The sequence below is a fragment of the Rana temporaria genome (genome assembly GCF_905171775.1).
Source record: "Rana temporaria chromosome 9 unlocalized genomic scaffold, aRanTem1.1 chr9c, whole genome shotgun sequence".
NCBI lineage: Eukaryota > Metazoa > Chordata > Amphibia > Anura > Ranidae > Rana > Rana temporaria.
The window spans coordinates 77967-99404 of NW_024404479.1; the positions used below are offsets into that span (position 1 = coordinate 77967).

Genomic DNA, 21438 nt, shown 5'->3' on the forward strand with positions numbered 1-21438 from the left:
TTGCCGGATACAATGTACTGGATATGGTACTTGCCGGATACATTGTATTGGTCATTGAACTTGCCGGATACAATGTATCCAGGAAGGGAGTCAGGAGGAGGAGGCCCATCTAAGGGGATGTCGGGGAGGCTGCTTTCTATGTTTAGTAATGAATGGAAGAGTTTGGTGGCCCCGCCCCCTGGAGGGACTATATATAAAGCTCTCGCTGTCACCGGTCTAACCGCCTTTTTTGCTCTCTTCCCTCCAGAATTCGTAGCACTAACCACCGACGCACATTCTCCTCCTCCTCGCTCTTCTCCAGGAATTATTCGCTTTGTGTAAACCTCGCCGATCGCCCCGAGAAGATGAGCGCCGGGGGGTTGTTCAGGTTCGGGAAGAAGCTGATCCGCAGGAGAGTTTTGGATCTCAACAACCAAGAGTCGTGCTTCGCCCGATGCCTGACCACGCTGGACCTGATCGCCCTGGGGGTGGGCAGCACGCTGGGCGCCGGGGTCTACGTTCTGGCCGGGGAGGTCGCCAACGAGAAAGCGGGTCCCGCCATCGTCCTGTGCTTCCTGGCGGCAGCCCTCTCCTCCGTGCTCGCCGGGCTGTGCTACGCGGAGTTCGGGGCGCGAGTCCCCAAGACCGGCTCTGCCTACCTGTACAGCTATGTGACCGTGGGCGAGATCTGGGCGTTCACCACCGGCTGGAACTTAATTCTCTCCTATGTGTTGGGTAAGACGAAATATCTTCCTTTTTTTATTCTGTTAGATTTTTCCCTCCAGAAGCCAAATGAGAGATTTCCAGGAGGTCTCGGTGGCTTCTATGTACCTTGTGGTGGCGACAGATTTCACCGTACGGTGACCACCGGTGTACCGGTACCTAGGGTGTCACAGACAACCTCCCATACAGAACATACGTGCCTGTGATCAGGGGTGGCATTGCCTAGAATTAGTGGGGTGAGGATTAGTTGCCCATCGGAGGAATGTAATGACTTTTGTGTGTAGAAAGTTTACCATACAAAGAATGAGTCACGTGACTCGTAGGATGGAAAGTTGCATCAGCAAGTCAACCAATCCGAGAGAAAATGTTCCACACCTTTTATAGAATGTCTATTACATGTAAGAAGACGTGTACAGAGTACATGTGAACATGGAAGGGGACGTGTCTTCCTCTACAGAGTACATGTGAACATATAAGGAGACATGCCTTCCTCTACAGAGTACATGTGAACATGGAAGGGAACATGTCTTGCTCTACAGAGTACATGTGAACATGGAAGGAGACGTGTCTTCCTCTACAGAGTACATGTGAACATGGAAGGAGACGTGTCTTCCTCTACAGAGTACATGTGAACATGGAAGGGGACGTGTCTTCCTCTACAGAGTACATATGAACATGGAAGGGGACGTGTCTTCCTCTACAGAGTACATGTGAACATGGAAGGGGACATGTCTTCCTCTACAGAGTACATGTGAACATGGAGAGGGACGTGTCTTCTTCTACAGAGTACATGTGAACATGGAGGGGGACGTGCCTTCCAGTACAGAGTACATGTGAACATGGAAGGAGACATGCCTTCCAGTACAGAGTACATGTGAACATGGCAGGGGACGTGTCTTCCTCTACAGAGTACATGTGAACATGGAAGGGGACATGTCTTCCTCTACAGAGTACATGTGAACATGGAAGGGGACATGTCTTCCTCTACAGAGTACATGTGAACATGGAAGGGGACATGTCTTCCAGTACAGAGTACATGTGAACATGGAAGGAAACATGTCTTCCTCTACAGAGTACATGTGAACATGGAAGGGGACAGGTCTTCCTCTACAGAGTACATGTGAACATGGAAGGGGACATGTCTTCCTCTACAGAGTACATGTGAACATGAAGGGGGACAGGTCTTCCTCTACAGAGTACATGTGAACATGGAAGGAGACGTGTCTTCCTCTACAGAGTACATGTAAACATGGAAGGAGACGTGTCTTCCTCTACAGAGTACATGTGAACATGGAAGGAGACGTGTCTTCCTCTACAGAGTACATGTGAACATGGAAGGAGACGTGTCTTCCTCTACAGAGTACATGTGAACATGGAAGGGGACGGGTCTTCCTCTACAGAGTACATGTGAACATGGAAGGAGACGTGTCTTCCTCTACAGAGTACATGTGAACATGGAAGGAGACGTGTCTTCCTCTACAGAGTACATGTGAATGTAGAAGGGGACAGGTCTTCCTCTTCAGAGTACATGTGAACATGGAAGGGGACATGTCTTCCTCTACAGAGTACATGTGAACATGGAAGAGGACATGCCTTCCTCTACAGAGTACATGTGAACATGGAAGAGGACGTGTCTTCCTCTACAGAGTACATGTGAACATAGAAGGGACATGTCTTCCTCTACAGAGTACAGGTGAACATGGAAGGGGACGTGTCTTCCTCTACAGAGTACATGTGAACATGGAAGGGGACATGTCTTCCTCTACAGAGTACATGTGAACATGGAAGGAGACATGTCTTCCTCTACAGAGTACCTGTGAACATGGAAGGAGACGTGTCTTCCTCTACAGAGTACATGTGAACGTAGAAGGGGACGTGTCTTCCTCTACAGAGTACATGTGAACATGGAAGAGGATGTGTCTTCCTCTACAGAGTACATGTGAACATGGAAGGGGACATGTCTTCCTCTACAGAGTACATGTGAACATGGAAGGGGACAGGTCTTCCTTTACAGAGTACATGTGAACATGGAAGGAGACGTGTCTCCCTCTACAGAGTACATGTGAACATGGAAGGAGACATGTCTTCCTCTACAGAGTACATGTGAACATGGAAGGAGACGTGTCTTCCTCTACAGAGTACACGTGAACATGGAAGGGGACGTGTCTTCCTCTAGAGAGTACATGTGAACATGGAAGGGGACATGTCTTCCTCTACAGAGTACATGTGAACATGTAAGAAGACGTGTCTCCCTCTACAGAGTACATGTGAACATGGAAGGGGACATGTCTTCCTCTACAGAGTACATGTGAACATGGAGGGGGACATGCCTTCCTCTACAGAGTACATGTGAACATGACAGGGGACGTGTCTTCCTCTACAGAGTACATGTGAACATGGAAGGAGACGTGTCTTCCTCTACAAAGTACATGTGAACATGTAAGAAGACGTGTCTTCCTCTACAGAGTACATGTGAACATGGAAGGGGACATGTCTTCCTCTACAGAGTACATGTGAACATGGAAGGAGACGTGTCTTCCTCTACAGAGTACATGTGAACATGGAAGGAGACGTGTCTTCCTCTACAGAGTACATGTGAACATGGAAGGAGACATGTCTTCCTCTACAGAGTACATGTGAACATGGAAGGAGACGTGTCTTCCTCTACAGAGTACATGTGAACATGGAAGGGGACATGTCTTCCTCTACAGAGTACATGTGAACATGGAAGGGGACATGTCTTCCTCTACAGAGTACATGTGAACATGTAAGAAGACGTGTCTCCCTCTACAGAGTACATGTGAACATGGAAGGGGACATGTCTTCCTCTACAGAGTACATGTGAACATGGAAGAGGACATGCCTTCCTCTACAGAGTACATGTGAACATGGAAGAGGACGTGTCTTCCTCTACAGAGTACATGTGAACATGTAAGAAGACGTGTCTCCCTCTACAGAGTACATGTGAACATGGAAGGGGACATGTCTTCCTCTACAGAGTACATGTGAACATGGAAGAGGACATGCCTTCCTCTACAGAGTACATGTGAACATGGAAGAGGACGTGTCTTCCTCTACAGAGTACATGTGAACATAGAAGGGACATGTCTTCCTCTACAGAGTACAGGTGAACATGGAAGGGGACGTGTCTTCCTCTACAGAGTACATGTGAACATGGAAGGGGACGGGTCTTCCTCTACAGAGTACATGTGAACATGGAAGGAGACGTGTCTTCCTCTACAGAGTACATGTGAACATGGAAGGAGACGTGTCTTCCTCTACAGAGTACATGTGAACATGGAAGGGGACATGCCTTCCTCTACAGAGTACATGTGAACATGGCAGGGGACGTGTCTTCCTCTACAGAGTACATGTGAACATGGAAGGAGACGTGTCTTCCTCTCCCAGAGTACATGTGAACATGGAAGGAGACGTGTCTTCCTCTCCAGAGTACATGTGAACGTAGAAGGGGACATGTCTTCCTCTACAGAGTACATGTGAACATGGAAGGGGACATGTCTTCCTCTACAGAGTACATGTGAACATGGAAGGAGACGTGTCTTCCTCTACAGAGTACATGTGAACATGGAAGGGGACATGTCTTCCTCTACAAAGTACATGTGAACATGGAAGGGGACACACACTATATGACCAAAAGTATTGGGACGCCGGCCTTTACACACACATGACCTTTAATGACCCCCCCCAGTCTTAGTCCGGAGGGTTCAATGTTGAGTTGGCTCCGCCCCTTTGCAGCTATAACACCTTCACCTCTTCTGGGAAGGCCGTCCACAAGGTTTAGGGGTGTGTCTATGGGAAGGTATGACCATTCTTCCAGAAGAGCATTTGTGAGTCTGGAAGACTTCCCAGAAGAGGTGAAGCTGTTATAGCTGCAAAGGGCGGAGCCAACTCGAAATTTAACCCTCCGGACTAAGACTGGGGGGTCATTAAAGTTCATGTGTGTGTAAAGGCCGGCGTCCCAATACTTTTGGTCATATAGTGTGTGTCCCCTTCCACATGTATCCTATAGAGGAAGACATGTCCCCTTCCATGTTCACGTGTACTCTGTAGAGGAAGACACGTCTCCTTCCATGTTCACGTGTACTCTGTAGGCAGGCGTCCCAATACTTTTGGTCATATAGTGTGTGTTTGATACATTTTTCCTCCATAGGACTTTTGTTACTATTGAAGGACTTTTGTGACAACTGTTTGGCCCTCTCCTCCCTTTGTTACCCAGAGACGGAGCGTTGTCACCTTATAACAGGAAGTGACTGAACGTAGACTTTCATGGCGGGATCGCCGGGGATTGTTTGAATACAAGTCTCCGCTTTATAAAGACGTGTGAAGTGAAATGAACACAAAAGATGAGATTGTAGCGATTTCTCTCTCCGGTATCCATGCGAAGGATCGCGCCGCCGCCGCGTTGTCGCCTCCTCCCAGGTTACTCTCTATAAACATTGTGTATTTATTTTTCTGCTGACGTCGGAATCCGTCTCCGGCCTCCGAATGACGACACGCGCCCGGAGGGGGGGGGGCGCTTCCTGGAACAGCGAGGTTTCCGTGTGTGCTGGAAAGCGTGTCGCTGAGCACACGCCCCGGGGGGACACGCCCGTCCGGTGAACTCTTCGCAGATCCGCGCTCGCCTCGTGTTTCCTAAACTTCAATCTTATAAACATCAACATTTTACCTGCAATCGCTTCAGACTCCCCGTGTTATAAAAGTATAATAAAATATAATACAAAGAAACAAAAATAATAACTAATAAAATACAAATATACAAAAATATAATACAAAAAAACATAATATAAAAAAATAATAAAATATAATACAAATATAAAAAAATAATAAAATATAATACAAATATACAAAAATAATAAAATATAATACAAAGAAACAAAAATAATAAAATATAATACAAAAAAACAGAAATAATAAAATATAATACAAAGAAACAAAAATAATCAAATATAATACAAAGAAACAAAAATAAAAAAAAAAAAAAAAAAAAAAAAAAAAAAAAAAAAAAAAAAAAAAAAAAAAAAAAAAAAAAAAAAAAAAAAAAAAAAAAAAAAAAAAAAAAAAAAAAAAAAAAAAAAAAAAAAAAAAAAAAAAAAAAAAAAAAAAAAAAAAAAAAAAAAAAAAAAAAAAAAAAAAAAAAAAAAAAAAAAAAAAAAAAAAAACAAAAAAAAAAAAAAAAAAAAAAAAAAAAAAAAAAAAAAAAAAAAAAAAAAAAAAAAAAAAAAAAAAAAAAAAAAAAAAAAAAAAAAAAAAAAAAAAAAAAAAAAAAAAAAAAAAAAAAAAAAAAAAAAAAAAAAAAAAAAAAAAAAAAAAAAAAAAAAATAAAAAAAAAAAAAAAAAAAAAAAAAAAAAAAAAAAAAAAAAAAATAAAAAAAAAAAAAAAAAAAAAAAAAAAAAAAAAAAAAAAAAAAAAAAAAAAAAAAAAAAAAAAAAAAAAAATAATAAAATAAAATATAATACAAAGAAACAAAAATAATAAAATATAATACAAAGAAACAAAAATAATAAAATATAATACAAATATACAAAAATAATAAAATATAATACAAAGAAACAAAAATAATAACTAATAAAATATAATACAAATATACAAAAATAATAAAATATAATACAAAGAAACAAAAATAATACAATATAATACAAATATACAAAAATAATAAAATATAATACAAAGAAACAAAAATAATAAAATATAATACAAATAAACAAAAATGTATTATAAAATATAATAAATTAAATAAATAAAAATAAATTATAAAAAAATTATTTTATATAATGAGTATTATAAAATATATAAACTTTCTCAAACACAAAAACTACTCATTTCGACACATCTGTAATCGCTTCAGACGCCTCCGTGTTATAAAAGTATTCAAATAAACCAAAATAATAACAAAATATAATACATTAAATTAATAAATTTATAATAAATAACATAATGAATATTATAAAAATTTAATTTATAAACTTCATTCTCCAGAAACAAAAACGACTCGTTACATGAACATTTTATCTGCAATCGCTTCAGACTCCCATGTTATAAAAGTATACAAAGAAGCAAAAATAATAACTAATAAAATACAAATAAACAAAAATGTATTATAAAATATAATCTAAATTATAAAAAAAAATTATATAATGAGTATTATAAAATATATAAACTTCATTCTCAAACACAAAAACTACTAATTTCGACACATCTGTAATCGCTTCAGACGTGTTGTTATAAAAGTATTCAAATAAACCAAAATAATAACAAAATATAATACATTAAATTAATAACCATAAATTATAATAAATAACATAATGAATATTATAAAAATAACATTTATAAACTTCATTTTTCAGAAACAAAAACGACTCGTTACATGAACATTTTATCTGCAATTGCTTCAGACTTCCATGTTATAAAAGTATACAAAGTAACAAAAATAAAAAAGAATAAAATACAAATAAACAAAAATTAATTTTAAAATATAAATAAAAATACATTATAAAAAAAATATTTTATATAATGAGTATTATAAAATATATAAACTTCGTTCTCAAACACAAAAACTACTCATTTCGACACATCTGTAATGTATCTAATGTAGATATGAAGGTTGGACGGGTTTTCCTCTAATGTATTAAAAACTGAATATTTTCTGATTTCAGGTACGGCCAGCGTGGCGAGAGCGTGGAGCTCCACCTTCGATGATATAATCGGCAAAGGAATCAGCACCTTCTTCCAAGAGAAAGTCGCCTTCCAAGTCCCCAATGTCCTGGCCAAATACCCGGACTTCTTCGCGCTGATACTGGTCATCCTCCTAACCAGTGAGTTGTCCCCATCCTAATAGTTTTTGAACATGCTGTGCCCATTATGAGGGGTTCCCACCATTCCTGTGCCCATTATGAGGGGTTCCCACCATCCCTGTGCCCATTATGAGGGGTTCCCACCATCCCTGTGCCCATTATGAGGGGTTCCCACCATCCCTGTGCCCATTATGAGGGGTTCCCACCATCCCTGTGCCCATTATGAGGGGTTCCCACCATCCCTGTGCCCATTATGAGGGGTTCCCACCATCCCTGTGCCCATTATGAGGGGTTCCCACCATCCCTGTGCTGAGTTCCCGGGCTCCCCCTAGAACGGTCATCACTTGTTGGTAGACTGGCCTTTAGTACGCCTTTGTAGGGTCCTCACATTGGCCATATAAAGAATGTATTGATGTTTCCTATGGTTGGGGTTCCGGGCACGGCTTCTATGGTTGGGGTTCCTGGCACAGCTTCTATGGTTGTGGTTCCTGGCATGGCTTCTATGGTTGGGGTTCCCGGCACGGCTTCTATGGTTGGGGTTCCTGGCATGGCTTCTGTGGTTGGGGTTCCTGGCACGCCTTCTATGGTTGGGGTTCCTGGCATGGCTTCTGTGGTTGGGGTTCCTGGCACGCCTTCTATGGTTGGGGTTTTTGGCACGCCTTCTATGGTTGGGGTTTTTGGCACTCCTTCTATGGTTGGGGTTCCTGGCACGCCTTCTGTGGTTGGGGTTCCTGGCACGCCTTCTATGGTTGGGGTTCCTGGCACGCCTTCTATGGTTGGGGTTCCTGGCAAGCCTTCTATGGTTGGGGTTCCTGGCAAGCCTTCTATGGTTGGGGTTCCTGGCACGCCTTCTATGGTTGGGGTTCCTGGCAAGCCTTCTATGGTTGGGGTTCCTGGCAAGCCTTCTATGCTTGGGGTTCCCGGCACGGCTTCTATGCTTGGGGTTCCCGGCACGGCTTCTATGCTTGGGGTTCCCGGCACGCCTTCTATGGTTGGGGTTCCCAGCACGCCTTCTATGGTTGGGGTTCCCGGCACGGCTTCTATGCTTGGGGTTCCCGGCACGGCTTCTATGCTTGGGGTTCCCGGCACGCCTTCTATGGTTGGGGTTCCCGGCACGCCTTCTATGGTTGGGGTTCCCGACACAGCTTCTATGGTTGGGGTTCCCGGCATGCCTTCTATGGTTGGGGTTCCCGGCACAGCTTCTATGGTTGGGGTTCCTGGCATGCCTTCTATGGTTGGGGTTCCCGGCACAGCTTCTATGGTTGGGGTTCCTGGCATGCCTTCTATGGTTGGGGTTCCCGGCACAGCTTCTATGGTTGGGGTTCCCGGCATGCCTTCTATGGTTGGGGTTCCCGGCACAGCTTCTATGGTTGGGGTTCCCGGCACAGCTTCTATGGTTGGGGTTCCTGGCATGCCTTCTATGGTTGGGGTTCCCGGCACAGCTTCTATGGTTGGGGTTCCTGGCATGCCTTCTATGGTTGGGGTTCCCGGCACAGCTTCTATGGTTGGGGTTCCCGGCATGCCTTCTATGGTTGGGGTTCCCGGCACAGCTTCTATGGTTGGGGTTCCCGGCACGCCTTCTATGGTTGGGTTTCCTGGCACGGCTTCTATGGTTGGGGTTCCTGGCACGCCTTCTATGGTTGGGTTTCCTGGCACAGCTTCTGTGGTTGGGGTTCCTGGCACGGCTTCCTCCTGTGTGCGGTTGATTTTATCGCTGACATTTTGTATTATGAGCGGTTAATTGACACGAGGGACCCGGCTTGTTCTTCAGAGAGAAATAATGAGAATTAATGAGAAATAATGAGAATTAATGAGAAATAATGAGAATTAATGGCCTCGTTAAGCTAATGAACGTTCGTTTTCTGGTGAGCGGAGCAATAAATGACCAAAACTGCGCTGTCAGGAATATGACGGCCGAATGTTCTGGGCTAAGAATGCGCTTTTGTTGGTATCTGAAGAAAGGAGGAAATACCAATTAAAATCGCTCATTGAGTTACTCAACGTCGTTCCTGTATAGTCCAAAAATACAGGAGGAGCTCTCTGGGGACCCCTATAGGTCTCCACGTTTCTTCCTCAGAGCCAAATCCATACAAGTTCCTTCCTCCGGGTTTTATTTCCATTCTAGTTTTGTGTTCAATTGTCTTCACCTTCACCTGTGTTCTTTTGTATTTCGAGGATCAGCCCCTCCCTCTTCTGACTACTGATAGGTCTTTGTCCATCCAAGGGGCGGTGCTCGGGGTCTTCTTGTTGGGTAGAGTATATATTTTAGCTGAAGGAACTTGTACGATTTGGCTCTGAGGAAGAAGGCGTTGGCTTTTAAAACGCGTCAGTCAGTATGGACCCCAGAGAGGTCTCCCTGTACTTTGCAGTTCATAGTAGTCGGGATTACAGGGCTACAGCTGAGTGATTTTATTCCTTATGTTTGTAGCTGTATTTTATGATTATTAATAAATATCATGGGATATACACCTCTACGCTTTCCTGCCTCTACACCTGTCTCTGCGCCCTCGTGCCTCTGCGCCCTCGTGCCTCTGCGCCCTCGTGCCTCTGCGCCTTCGTGCCTCTGTGCGCTCCTGCCTCTGTGCCCTCATGCCTCTGCGCCCTCGTGCCTCTGCGCCCTCGTGCCTCTGCGCCCTCGTGCCTCTGTTCCCTCCTGCCTCTGCGCCCTCCTGCCTCTACACCTGTCTCTGCGCCCTTGTGCCTCTGCGCCCTCGTGCCTCTGTGCCCTCCTGCCTCTACACCTGTCTCTGCGCCTCTGTGCCCTCCTGCTTCTACACCTGCCTCTGCGCCCCCTGCCTCTGCGCCCCTGCTGCCTCTACACCTGCTTCTGCATTCTCCTGTCTCTGTGCCCTCCTGCCTCTACACCTGTCTCTGCGCCCTCGTGCCTCTGCGCCCCTCCTGTCTCTAGACCTGCCTCTGCGCCCTCCTGCCTCTACACCTGCTTCTGCATTCTCCTGTCTCTGTGCCCTCCTGCCTCTACACCTGTCTCTGCGCCCTCGTGCCTCTGTGCCCCTCCTGCTTCTGCGCCCTTGTGCCTCTGCACCCTTGTGCCTCTGCGCCCTTGTGCCTCTGCACCCTCATGCCTCTGCACCCTCCTGCCTCTACACCTGTCTCTGCACCCTCTTGCCTCTGGGCCCCCTGCCTCTGTGCCCCTCCTGCCTCTACACCTGCTTCTGCATTCTCCTGTCTCTGTGCCCTCCTGCCTCTACACCTGTCTCTGTGCCCCTCCTGTCTCTAGACCTGCCTCTGCACCCTCCTGCCTCTACACCTGCTTCTGCATTCTCCTGTCTCTGTGCCCCTCCTGCTTCTGTGCCCTCCTGCCTCTACACCTGCTTCTGCACTCTCCTACCTCTGCACCCTCGTGCCTCTGCACCCTCGTGCCTCTACACCTGTCTCTACACCTGCTTCTGCATTCTCCTGTCTCTGTGCCCCTCCTGCTTCTCTGCCATTCTGCCTCTACACCTGCCTCTGCGCCCCTCCTGCCTCTACACCTGCTTCTGCACTCTCCTGTCTCTGCGCCCTCCTGCCTCTACTCCTGCCTCTGCGTCCCTCCTGCCTCTACACCTGCTTATACATTCTCCTGTCTCTGCGCCCCTCCTGCTTCTGTGCCCTTCTGCCTCTACACCTGCCTCTGCGCCGCCCCTGCCTCTACACCTGCTTCTGCGCCCCTTTTGCCTCTGTGCTCCTCCTGCCTCTACACCTGTCTCTGTGCCCCTCTTGTCTCTGCACCCTCCTGTCTCTACACCCCTCCTGCCTTTGCACCCTCTTCACTTCTCCTGTCTCTGCACCTTCGTGCCTCCTGCCTCTGCACCTCCTGTCTTTTTGGGTTTTTAGGATCAGCGCTCCTCTCCCCTCTCCCATCCAAAGTGAAGTCTCGTTACTATTTTTAGCCGGTATATAATTGGCTGATAATTACTTTTTGAACGTTCTCCTTTTTACCGAATGAACCTTCAGAGTAATTATGGAAAGACTTTCATTGCTCCGCCGCCGCCTCCCCCGCCGCGCGGCCTCCATTATCGCAGCACCTCGGGAAGCCCGCCAGCTGTTATCACTTGGATGTGAGCGGAGGAGAGTGATTAAGAGAATGGAGCAGGTGGGGATTAAATAAGAATCTCGTATCCCGCAAATTAAACAAGATCAATGGGTTCCGCTCTCACCGCAGAGCTGACACTCTATAGAGAGGAGCCAATCAAGTGTGAAAGGATTCAGCGTCTCCGAGACTCTTCTAGAGAGTCGCCAATCAGCCGTCACTCACCCGGCCACCCGACCCAAACCGGCACGCCGAAACGTCATTCTGAAACAACAACTCCAATAAAAAAATATCATGGTGATAAAATACAAACAAAATCAGCAGATAAATGATGGAGGGGGAGGGGGGGGGGGGTAATAAAGGGGGGAAGAGAAACCCATTTTACCCAAATTGTAGGCGGGCTTAACTGAGATCTTATGCAGATCACATGACGCCACTTTGTATGAAAGACGGAGTGTAAATACAATCAGGGCCGGACTTACCAGTAGGGGGCCCCGGGCTCAATCGCGGAAACCCCCTCCCGCAATTTCGCGACAACCCCCAACCCCCCGCTCAACAACTTTGGCGGTTGGATGTTATTCTCGGCAGCCCCCCCTCCCCCCGCTCAACAACAGGGGGCCCTTCACTGCAGCTGTGTAAGGGGCCCCAAAATTACTGGAGGCGGCCCTGGGAAGAGGTTAAATAAGTACGTCCAGCAGCTGCCCCCCTGATCGGTCGCCGGATCCCCCCCCCCACTCAACAAGTATGATCGGTCGGCAGTAACAACCCACCCCCCCCCCTTTCCCTTCTCCGCTTACAATGTAACAATTATATGAATGACGGAGTGTAGATACAATGTAGCACTTTATATAAATGAAGGTGCGTAAGTAAAAAAGTAACAATATGAAAGGAGAAGTGTAAATACATTCTAACAATTGTATGACAGAAAGTGTGTAAATACAATGTAACAACAATATAAATGAAGGAGAGTCAATACAATGTGACAACCATATAAATGAAGGAGAGTCAATACAATGTGACAACCATATAAATGAAGATGTTTAACCACTTAACCCCCGGACCATATTGCTAGTCAAAGGCCAGAGCACTTTTTTGCGATTCGGCACTGTGTCGCAATTGCGCGGTCGTGTGACGTGGCTCCTAAACAAAATTGGCGTCCTTTTCCCCCCAAAAATAGAGCTTTCTTTTGGTGGTATTTGATCACCTCTGCGGTTTTTATTTTTTGCGCTATAAACAAAAGAAGAGCCACAATTTTGAAAAAAATGAATATTTTTTACTTTTTTCTATAATAAATATCCCCCAAAAATATATATATATATATATAAAAAAAAAAAATGTCCTCAGTTTAGTCCGATACGTATTCTTCTACATATTTTTCGTAAAAAAAAATCGCAATAAGCGTTTATTGATTGGTTTGCGCAAAAGTTATAGCGTTTACCAAATAGGGGATAGTTTTATGGCATTTTTATAAATTTTTAATTTTTTTTACTAGTAATGGCGGCGATCAGCGATTTTTTTTTCCGGTACTGCGACATTATGGCGGACACTTTTGGCACATTTTTGGGGCCATTGGCATTTTTATAGCGATCAGTGCTATAAAAATGCATTGATTACTATAAAAATGCCACTGGCAGTGAAGGGGTTAAGTATGTTCCCTGGGTGTGTTCTAACTGTAGGGGGGGTGGCCTCACTAGGGGAAATGACTGATCGCTGTTCATACATTGTATGAACAGAGGATCAGCATTTCCCCCCCTGACAGGACCGGGAGCTGTGTGTGCCCCCGCTCTGTAACGAGCGATCGCGGGTGTCTGGCGGTGATCGCGACCTCCGAGCACGCGCGCGGGAGTCAGGAGCGAGCGGGGGCGCGCGTGCACCCCTAGTGGCCGCTTTGCGAGGTGACGTTATACTACGCGCTCTCGCGTAGGGGAGCCGACCTGCCGCCGTAGAGCTGCGGCAGGCTGGTCGGCATGTATACATTCTAACAATTATATGAAAGAGTGAAAATACAATGTAACAATAATATAAAAGGAGCACAAGTAAAGTAACAATAATATGAAAGAAGTGTAAATACATTCTAACAATTATATAAATGAAGGGGCATAAGTAAAAAGTAACAGTATTATGAAAGGGGAAGTGTAAATACAATGTAACAATTATATAAATGAAGGAAAGTAGGTAAAAAGTAACAATAATATTAAAGAAGTGTAAATACAATGTAATGATGATATTGTATTAATTCTATCTGCAAATACTGTCTTCAGTCTTTCTAAATCTGCAGCTTTCATTAACCACTCACCCCCCAGAAGATCCCCCCCCCCCCCCGATGTCCAGGCCATTTTTTTGCGATACAGCACTGCGTTATTTTAACTGAAATGCGACGTTGTACCCAAATAAAATGTAATTTTCCCACAAATAGAGATGTCTTTTGGTGGTATTTGATCACCTCTGCGTTTTTTTTTTTTTTTTGCACTATAAACAAAAAAAAAAGGCAACAATTTTTTAATTTTTAATTTTAAAAAATAATGTTTTTATTTTCTGCTTTAAAACATCCAATATAAAAAATGTATAAAATCAAATTTCTTCATCAGTTTTGACCAATACAGTGTGTATTCTGCTACATATTTATGGTAAAAAAAAAAAAATGCCAATAAGTGTATATTGATCGGTATCGGTGTATTGATCGGTTTGCACAAAAGTTATCGCGTCTACAAACTATGAGATAGATCTATTTGTTTATTTTTTTTTTTACTAATAATGGCGGCGATCAGCGACTTATGGCGGGACTGTGACATTGCGATGGACATTTTTGGGTAGATTCAGGTAGGGGCGCGCTAATTTGCGGCGGCGTAGCCTAGCGTGTTTACACTATGCCGCCTTAAGTAAGAGAGGCAAGTACATGATTCTCAAGGCACTTGCCTCCTTACTTAGGGCGGCGTAGTGTAAACGCGGTGGGCGTAAGGGCGCCTAATTCAAATGGGTTGGAGGGGGGTGTGTTTAATGGTAATGAGGCTTGACCTCACGTTTTTGACGTTTTTTTGTCACTGCGCATGCGCCGGGCGCCTACATTTCCCAGTGCGCATTGCGGCTAAGTACGCCGTACGGTCCTATTGATTTCGACGTGGACGTAAACTATGTAAATCCCGATTCGCAGGCGACTTACGCAAACAACGTAAAAATTTTGCGGCGGGAACGGTGACCATACTTGACATTACTATTCCACTAGAGCCTAGCTCTAACTTTACGTGGCCTATCTCTTACGTAAACTGCGTAAAAGTACTGCGTCGGCCTGGCGTACGTTCGTGAATCGGCGTATCCCCTCATTAACATATTCTACGCCGACTGCAATGGAAGCGCCACCTAGTGGCCATCCGAAATATTGCAATCTAAGATCGGACGGCGCAAGCCTTCTTATCTTAGTTATGTTTAAACTCATCTCTGTTTTGAGCATACGCTTAAACATAGGTCGGCATAGATTCTGAGTTAGGTCGACTTATCTACTGATAAGCCGGCCTAACTCTTTGTGAATCTACCTATATGATACTAACTGACACTTTGTGGGGACCAGTGACACCGATACAGTGATCGGTGCTAAAAATATGCACTGTCACTGTACTAATGACACGGGCTGGGAAGAGGTTAAGATCAGGGGCGATCTGAGGGTTAACTAGCGCTGTTCGTAGATAGTTGAAATCAATCTCTCTTATCCGATCTCGGGGAAGGAAAACGCAATCGCTCGCTATTTTTTTTTGCTGCTCTTTGCATACGATTGGCTCTCGTTCCTCGCCCTGATTTATTCAGCCCATTTGTTTTCATTAGAGTAGAGCTGAGCAAATTTCAGGAGCCCGTCGCCAATTACAGCGAACAGACCGCGCCGAATAATTCCTTGTCGGTGTGAGCGCAATAGTCCCCCCCCACGAATATTCATTACAATGGATGGAATAAATGCGGGTCCTGGAAATGATCTTTTGTACGAGGGGGAGGGGGGGGGGCGGGGGGTTCAAAGACGACAAAAGTCCTTTCCCCCAAAACATTTAGATTTCTTCTAGAAGGTCCAGTCATGTCCACAGGGGCCGCCATCAATAACACATCCTAGGGCCACAATGCTCCCAGGGGCCAACCATGTGTTGTTTTACTTTCAAGAACACAGTTTTTTCATAATAAAAGGTTTTTATATACAATGTGTATTTTTAGCACTGATCACTGTATCGGTGTCACTGGTTCCCACAAAGTGTCAGTGTCCCGATTTGTCCGCCGCAATATCGCAATCCCGCCTATAAGTCGCTGATCTCCACCATTACCAGTAAAAAAAATTTTTTTACAAATAAAAAAATAATAAATAAATATATCCCATAGTTATAAATACAATATAACAATAATATTTATATTTTTTTAACAAGAAAAGAACAATAAATATTTTACAAGCGTAAATGCAATTTAGCGAACACAAGGAATGGATTAGCATAAATACAAGGGGGCAGATCCACAAAGAAATTACGCCGACGTATCTAGTGATACGCCGGCGTAATTTCAAAATTCTCGCGTCGTATCTTTGTTTTGTGTCTACAAAACAAGATACGACGGCATCTCGGCTAGATCCGACAGGCGTACGTCTTCGTACGCCGTCGGATCTAAGTTGCAATTTTTCAGCGGCCGCTAGGTGGCGTTCCCGTCGAAATACGCGTCGAGTATACAAATGAGCTATTTACGGCGATCCACGAACGTACGTCGGCCCGGCGCATTTGTTTCCGTCGTTTGCGTTCGGTTTTTTCCGGCGTATAATTAAAGCTGCTATACTGAGGCATACTCAATGTTAAGTATGGACGTCGTTCCCACGTACAATTTAGAATTTTTTACGTTGTTTGCGTAAGTCGTTCGCGAATAGGAATTTGCGTAGAATGACGTCACCGTCGTAAGCATTGGCGGGTTCCGGTTTAATTTCGAGCATGCGCACTGGGATACCCCCACGGACGGCGCATGCGCAGTTAAAAATAAATGTTGTTTCCGCGCCCTTACGCCGCGAGAGATACACTATGCCGCCGTAACTTATGACGCGGATTCGTTGAGGATTCAAACTAAAAAAGATAAGTTACGGCGGCGTAGCGTATCTTAGATACGCTGCGCCCGGCGCAGATGTCTCTGAATCTGGCCCAATGTAACTATAATATAATTGAATGAGAGCAAATAGGATAATGTTGTTACAATGTATTTACTGTAGCAGAGGTTATTTGTAAACAATGTTTTCAATGATGTAATAACAATATAAATGAATGAGTGTAAATCCGATGTAATGATGATGTTGTTACATTGTACTTATCAGTGATAGTAACAATGGGTGATCTATAGAATGCGCCCTAAAAAGTCGCCCACCGTTGCGCCTATGGAGGAGTGGATGATGCCTAGCTGCTGTTTAGAAGATAATAAGTGAACAAAAAGAATGTAAGATGATGAAACTCTCTAAGGAGTGTCAACAAATTAAAACAGCGCTATCAAATAACTGTGCATATTTGACTATATAAAATACATTACTACAACCCATATGTAATGATATACAGTGATAATAAACAAAATATATCCAGTTTAAGAAATAAACACTAAACTGTGACTGTAATAATAAACACCCGTGATTGACTTAAACGTGAAGTGAACGCACTGAAAGTGCAAGAGACAGTCTTTAAAAATAATTTAGAACGTGGCCAAACAAAGCAAAGTTCATGTGTATAAGGATCCTGCGATCTTCAAATTTTTTCAAAAACTTCCACCACACCCGACAGTGCTCAGTGACTCCTCCCCTTCAAATGGACACTCACCGGATAGGTATGCCTCACACTCTCGTGTTTTGGCACAAAAAACCTTATCAGATGTAGTTGTTCCCGTCAATAAAGATGTAATCCAAATATGACATCCAATCAGTTCCACATATATGTCAGAGAGAGACAAAAGAAGTGCAAATAGTGTGATACCATCAAAGGTTTAATAGCACACCAAAATAAAACTTCAAACAGTGCACTCACAAACAAAATCTTGTAAAACAGCAGAATATCACATCAAGAAACTCCTTCAAACGTCAAAATGGTGAGAAGCGGTCACGGCGGACCCCCGATCAGCGAGAAAAAGTGAAACCAATTCTCCTACTCACGGTGCCATGGACTTCTGTCAGATGCAGCTGCACATCCACTTAAATAAAAAACTTCAAACGCACTCTGCATCCAAAAACGCAGCACTCACTAGTAAAATTAGACTGTATGGCAATACCCCGACATGTTTCGTTATAAAAACTTATTCATGGGACTAACCACACAGTCATAAATGGTTACCTTATATCTGATGTAGTCAGATCAATCAGCCTATCAGTCCTGGGCGTTTTCCCACTTCCTCCATAACTGTGGGCGGAAGTAAACGATAATCCCAAACTGCTGTGGGCTGACAGCATCATCCACCACCACTGGCTGGTGTATAAATCAATCAGCCAGTGCGATAGGCGTGGCGCCAGTCCCCAGATTCCAATAGGTGAGAGAGTATGTTAATCACATCCCCCAACAGCAGCAGTCTGAGCCAATCACGTGCTGCACAGCGCATCCCGCTCCGCCTACAACATTGTTTATTATCACTGTATATCATTACATATGGGTTGTAGTAATGTATTTTATATAGTCAAATATGCACAGTTATTTGATAGCGCTACTTATCAGTGATGTTTGTAAACACTGTTTGCAAGCATCATATTTAAAGAACATCCTCTGCAGCCATTCAAAGAGCACATTGCGTAAAAATATCAGCCGTCTCTTGTCACTAATAGCGGCTTAATGGCAGTGGTGGTTTTAGAAGGACCAGGGGGCGGACCAGGGGGCGGACCAGGGGGCGGACCACATACGTCCAATATACTTCAATTATTATTGTATTATTGTGTACCCGTTCGGGGGAGGTCTTCCTATTTTAGTTGCTGTAGATCATGATTTCTGGTATTTGTTGTCTTCTTCTCTATGACCCGGCGCTCCCCCCCCCTCCCCCTCCTTCATGTATTGGATATAAATGTCTCTTCTATTTGTGTGATTGTCGGGATCAGACTTTCATGTTTTCTCTTCTCAGTTCTTCTTGCCGTCGGTGTCAGCGAGTCGGCCATGGTAAACAAAATCTTCACCGCCATCAATCTGCTGGTCTTGGCCTTTGTCATCCTGTCGGGTTTTTTAAAAGGCGACATCAAGAACTGGAAACTCACGCAAGACGATTATGACAACCTGACCAAAATATATAACAGCAGGTAAAAAAAAAATGCATCAGGGGCCACTTCTTCAATCTTTTACTTATCTACTACACTATATGGCCAAAAGTATGAGGACCCCTGACCATCGCACCAAATCTATGTGGACCCGCCTCTGAATGATGGAGCTCGGGGGTCTCCAGTGAGGGGTCCCCGTGATCCTCCATCATACAAAGACACAGCAGACAATTGTTCTCCTCCAACCTTGTGGTAAGAGTTTGGTGAAGATCCTTTTCTGTTCCAGCGCCTTCCCAGAGGAGCAGAATATGTTAAAGCCACAAAAGGGGGCAACTCCTTATTAATAGTAATTAAAAAAAAAAAACTTGATGTGAATAGCTGTGGGAGGGGGGGGGGGGGGCAATCTTATATTAATGGCCATGGAGGTGACCAACCTCATAGAAATGGCCATAGGGGGGGGGGGTACAACCCAATAGTAATGGCCATGGAGGGGACCAACCCCATAGTAATGGCCATGGAGGGGACCAACCTCATAGTAATGGCCATAGGGGGATCCAACCCCATAGGAGGGGACCAACCTCATAGTAATGGCCATAGAGGGGACCAACCCCATAGAAATGGCCATGGAGGGGACCAACCCTTATAGTAATGGCCATGGAGGGGGCCAACCCCATAGTAATGACCATGGAGGGGGCCAACCCCATAGTAATGGCCATGGAGGAGACCAACCTCATAGTAATGGCCATAGGGGGATCCAATCCCATAGTAATGGCCATAGATTTGACCAACCCCATATTAATGGCCATGGAGGGGACCAACCTCATAATAATGGATATGGAGGGGACCAACTTCATAGTAATGGCCATGGAGGGGACCAACCCCATAGTAATGGCCATGGAAGGGACCAACCTCATAGTAATGGCCATGGAGGGGACCAACCCCATAGTAATGGCCATGGAGGCGACCAACCCCATAGTAATGGCCATGGAGGGGACCAATCCCATAGTAATGGCCATGGAGGGGACCAACCCCATAGTAATGGCCATGGAGGGGACCAACCTCATAGTAATGGCCATGGAGGGGACCAACCTCATAGTAATGGCCATGGAGGGGACCAACCCCATAGAAATGGCCATGGAGGGGACCAACCCCTATAGTAATGGCCATGGAGGGGGCCAACCCCATAGTAATGACCATGGAGGGGGCCAACCCCATAGTAATGGCCATGGAGGGGACCAACCTCATAGTAATGGCCATAGGGGGATCCAATCCCATAGTAATGGCCATGGATTTGACCAATCCCATAGTAATGGCCATGGAGGGGACCAACCTCATAGTAATGGCCATGGAGGAGACCAACCTCATAGTAATGGCCATAGGGGGATCCAATCCCATAGTAATGGCCATGGATTTGACCAATCCCATAGTAATGGCCATGGAGGGGACCAATCCCATAGTAATGGCCATGGCGGGGACCAACCTCATAGTAATGGCCATAGGGGGGTCCAACCCCATAGTAATGGCCATGGAGGGGACCAACCCCATAGTAATGGCCATGGAGGGGACCAACCCCATAGTAATGGCCATGGAGGGGACCAACCCCATAGTAATGGCCATGGAGGGGACCAACCTCATAATAATGGATATGGAGGGGACCAACTTCATAGTAATGGCCATGGAGGGGACCAATCTCATAGTAATGGCCCTTGGATTTGACCAACCCCATAGTAATGGCCCTTGGATTTGACCAACCCCATAGTAATGGCCATGGATTTGACCAACCCCATATTAATGGCCATGGATTTGACCAACCCCATAGTAATGGCCATGGATTTGACCAACCCCATAGTAATGGCCATGGAGGGGACCAACCTCATAGTAATGGCCATGTGGAGGGGACCAACCTCATAGTAATGGCCATGGAGGGGACCAACCTCATAGTAATGGCCATGTGGAGGGGACCAACCTCATAGTAATGGCCATGTGGAGGGGACCAACCTCATAGTAATGGCCATGGAGGGGACCAACCTCATAGTAATGGCCATGGAGGGGACCAACCTCATAGTAATGGCCATGGAGGGGACCAACCCCATAGTAATGGCCATGGAGAGGACCAACCCCATAGTAATGGCCACGGAGGGGACCAACCTCATAGTAATGGCCATAGGGGGATCCAACCCCATAGTAATGGCCATGGAGGGGACCAACCCCATAGTAATGGCCATGGAGGGGACCAACCCCATAGTAATGGCCATGGAGGGGACCAACCCCATAGTAATGGCCATGGAGGGGACCAACCTCATAGTAATGGCCATAGGGGGATCCAACCTCATAGTAATATATATGGAGGGGACCAACCTCATAGTAATTTTGAAATGTTCTATTCAACAAGCTCGGGTGTGTTGGTGTCCACAAACATTTGGCCATAGAGTTGTATCTTTTGGGACTACAATAATAAAAAAACATCTTTTTGTACCAATTTGTTTGCTTTTTTTCTTCCAGCTCTCCTTTTGGGACGGGGGGATTTGCTCCATTTGGATTCAGCGGTGTGGTATCGGGGGCAGCCATCTGTTTTTATGCTTTTGTGGGATTCGATTGCATTGCAACTACAGGTAATATTATTATTTCGGATTATCTGCACTCGTCAATCCCCTCTACCACTCACTGATTTCCTTGT

At 44.9% G+C, this 21438-nt stretch overlaps 1 protein-coding gene across 1 annotated transcript in view; it reads left to right on the forward strand.

The window, feature by feature from the left end:
- The first annotated feature begins 207 nt into the window (after positions 1-207).
- The window catches only part of SLC7A3 (solute carrier family 7 member 3), a 38754-nt gene continuing 17523 nt past the window's right edge, over positions 208-21438 (forward strand). Inside the window, exons 1-4 of the mRNA XM_040334416.1 lie at positions 208-714; positions 7378-7536; positions 18632-18803; positions 21264-21373. Of these exons, the coding sequence (XP_040190350.1) occupies positions 345-714; positions 7378-7536; positions 18632-18803; positions 21264-21373 (811 nt within the window). The 5' untranslated portion in view covers positions 208-344. The remainder of the gene's footprint in view (positions 715-7377; positions 7537-18631; positions 18804-21263; positions 21374-21438) is intronic.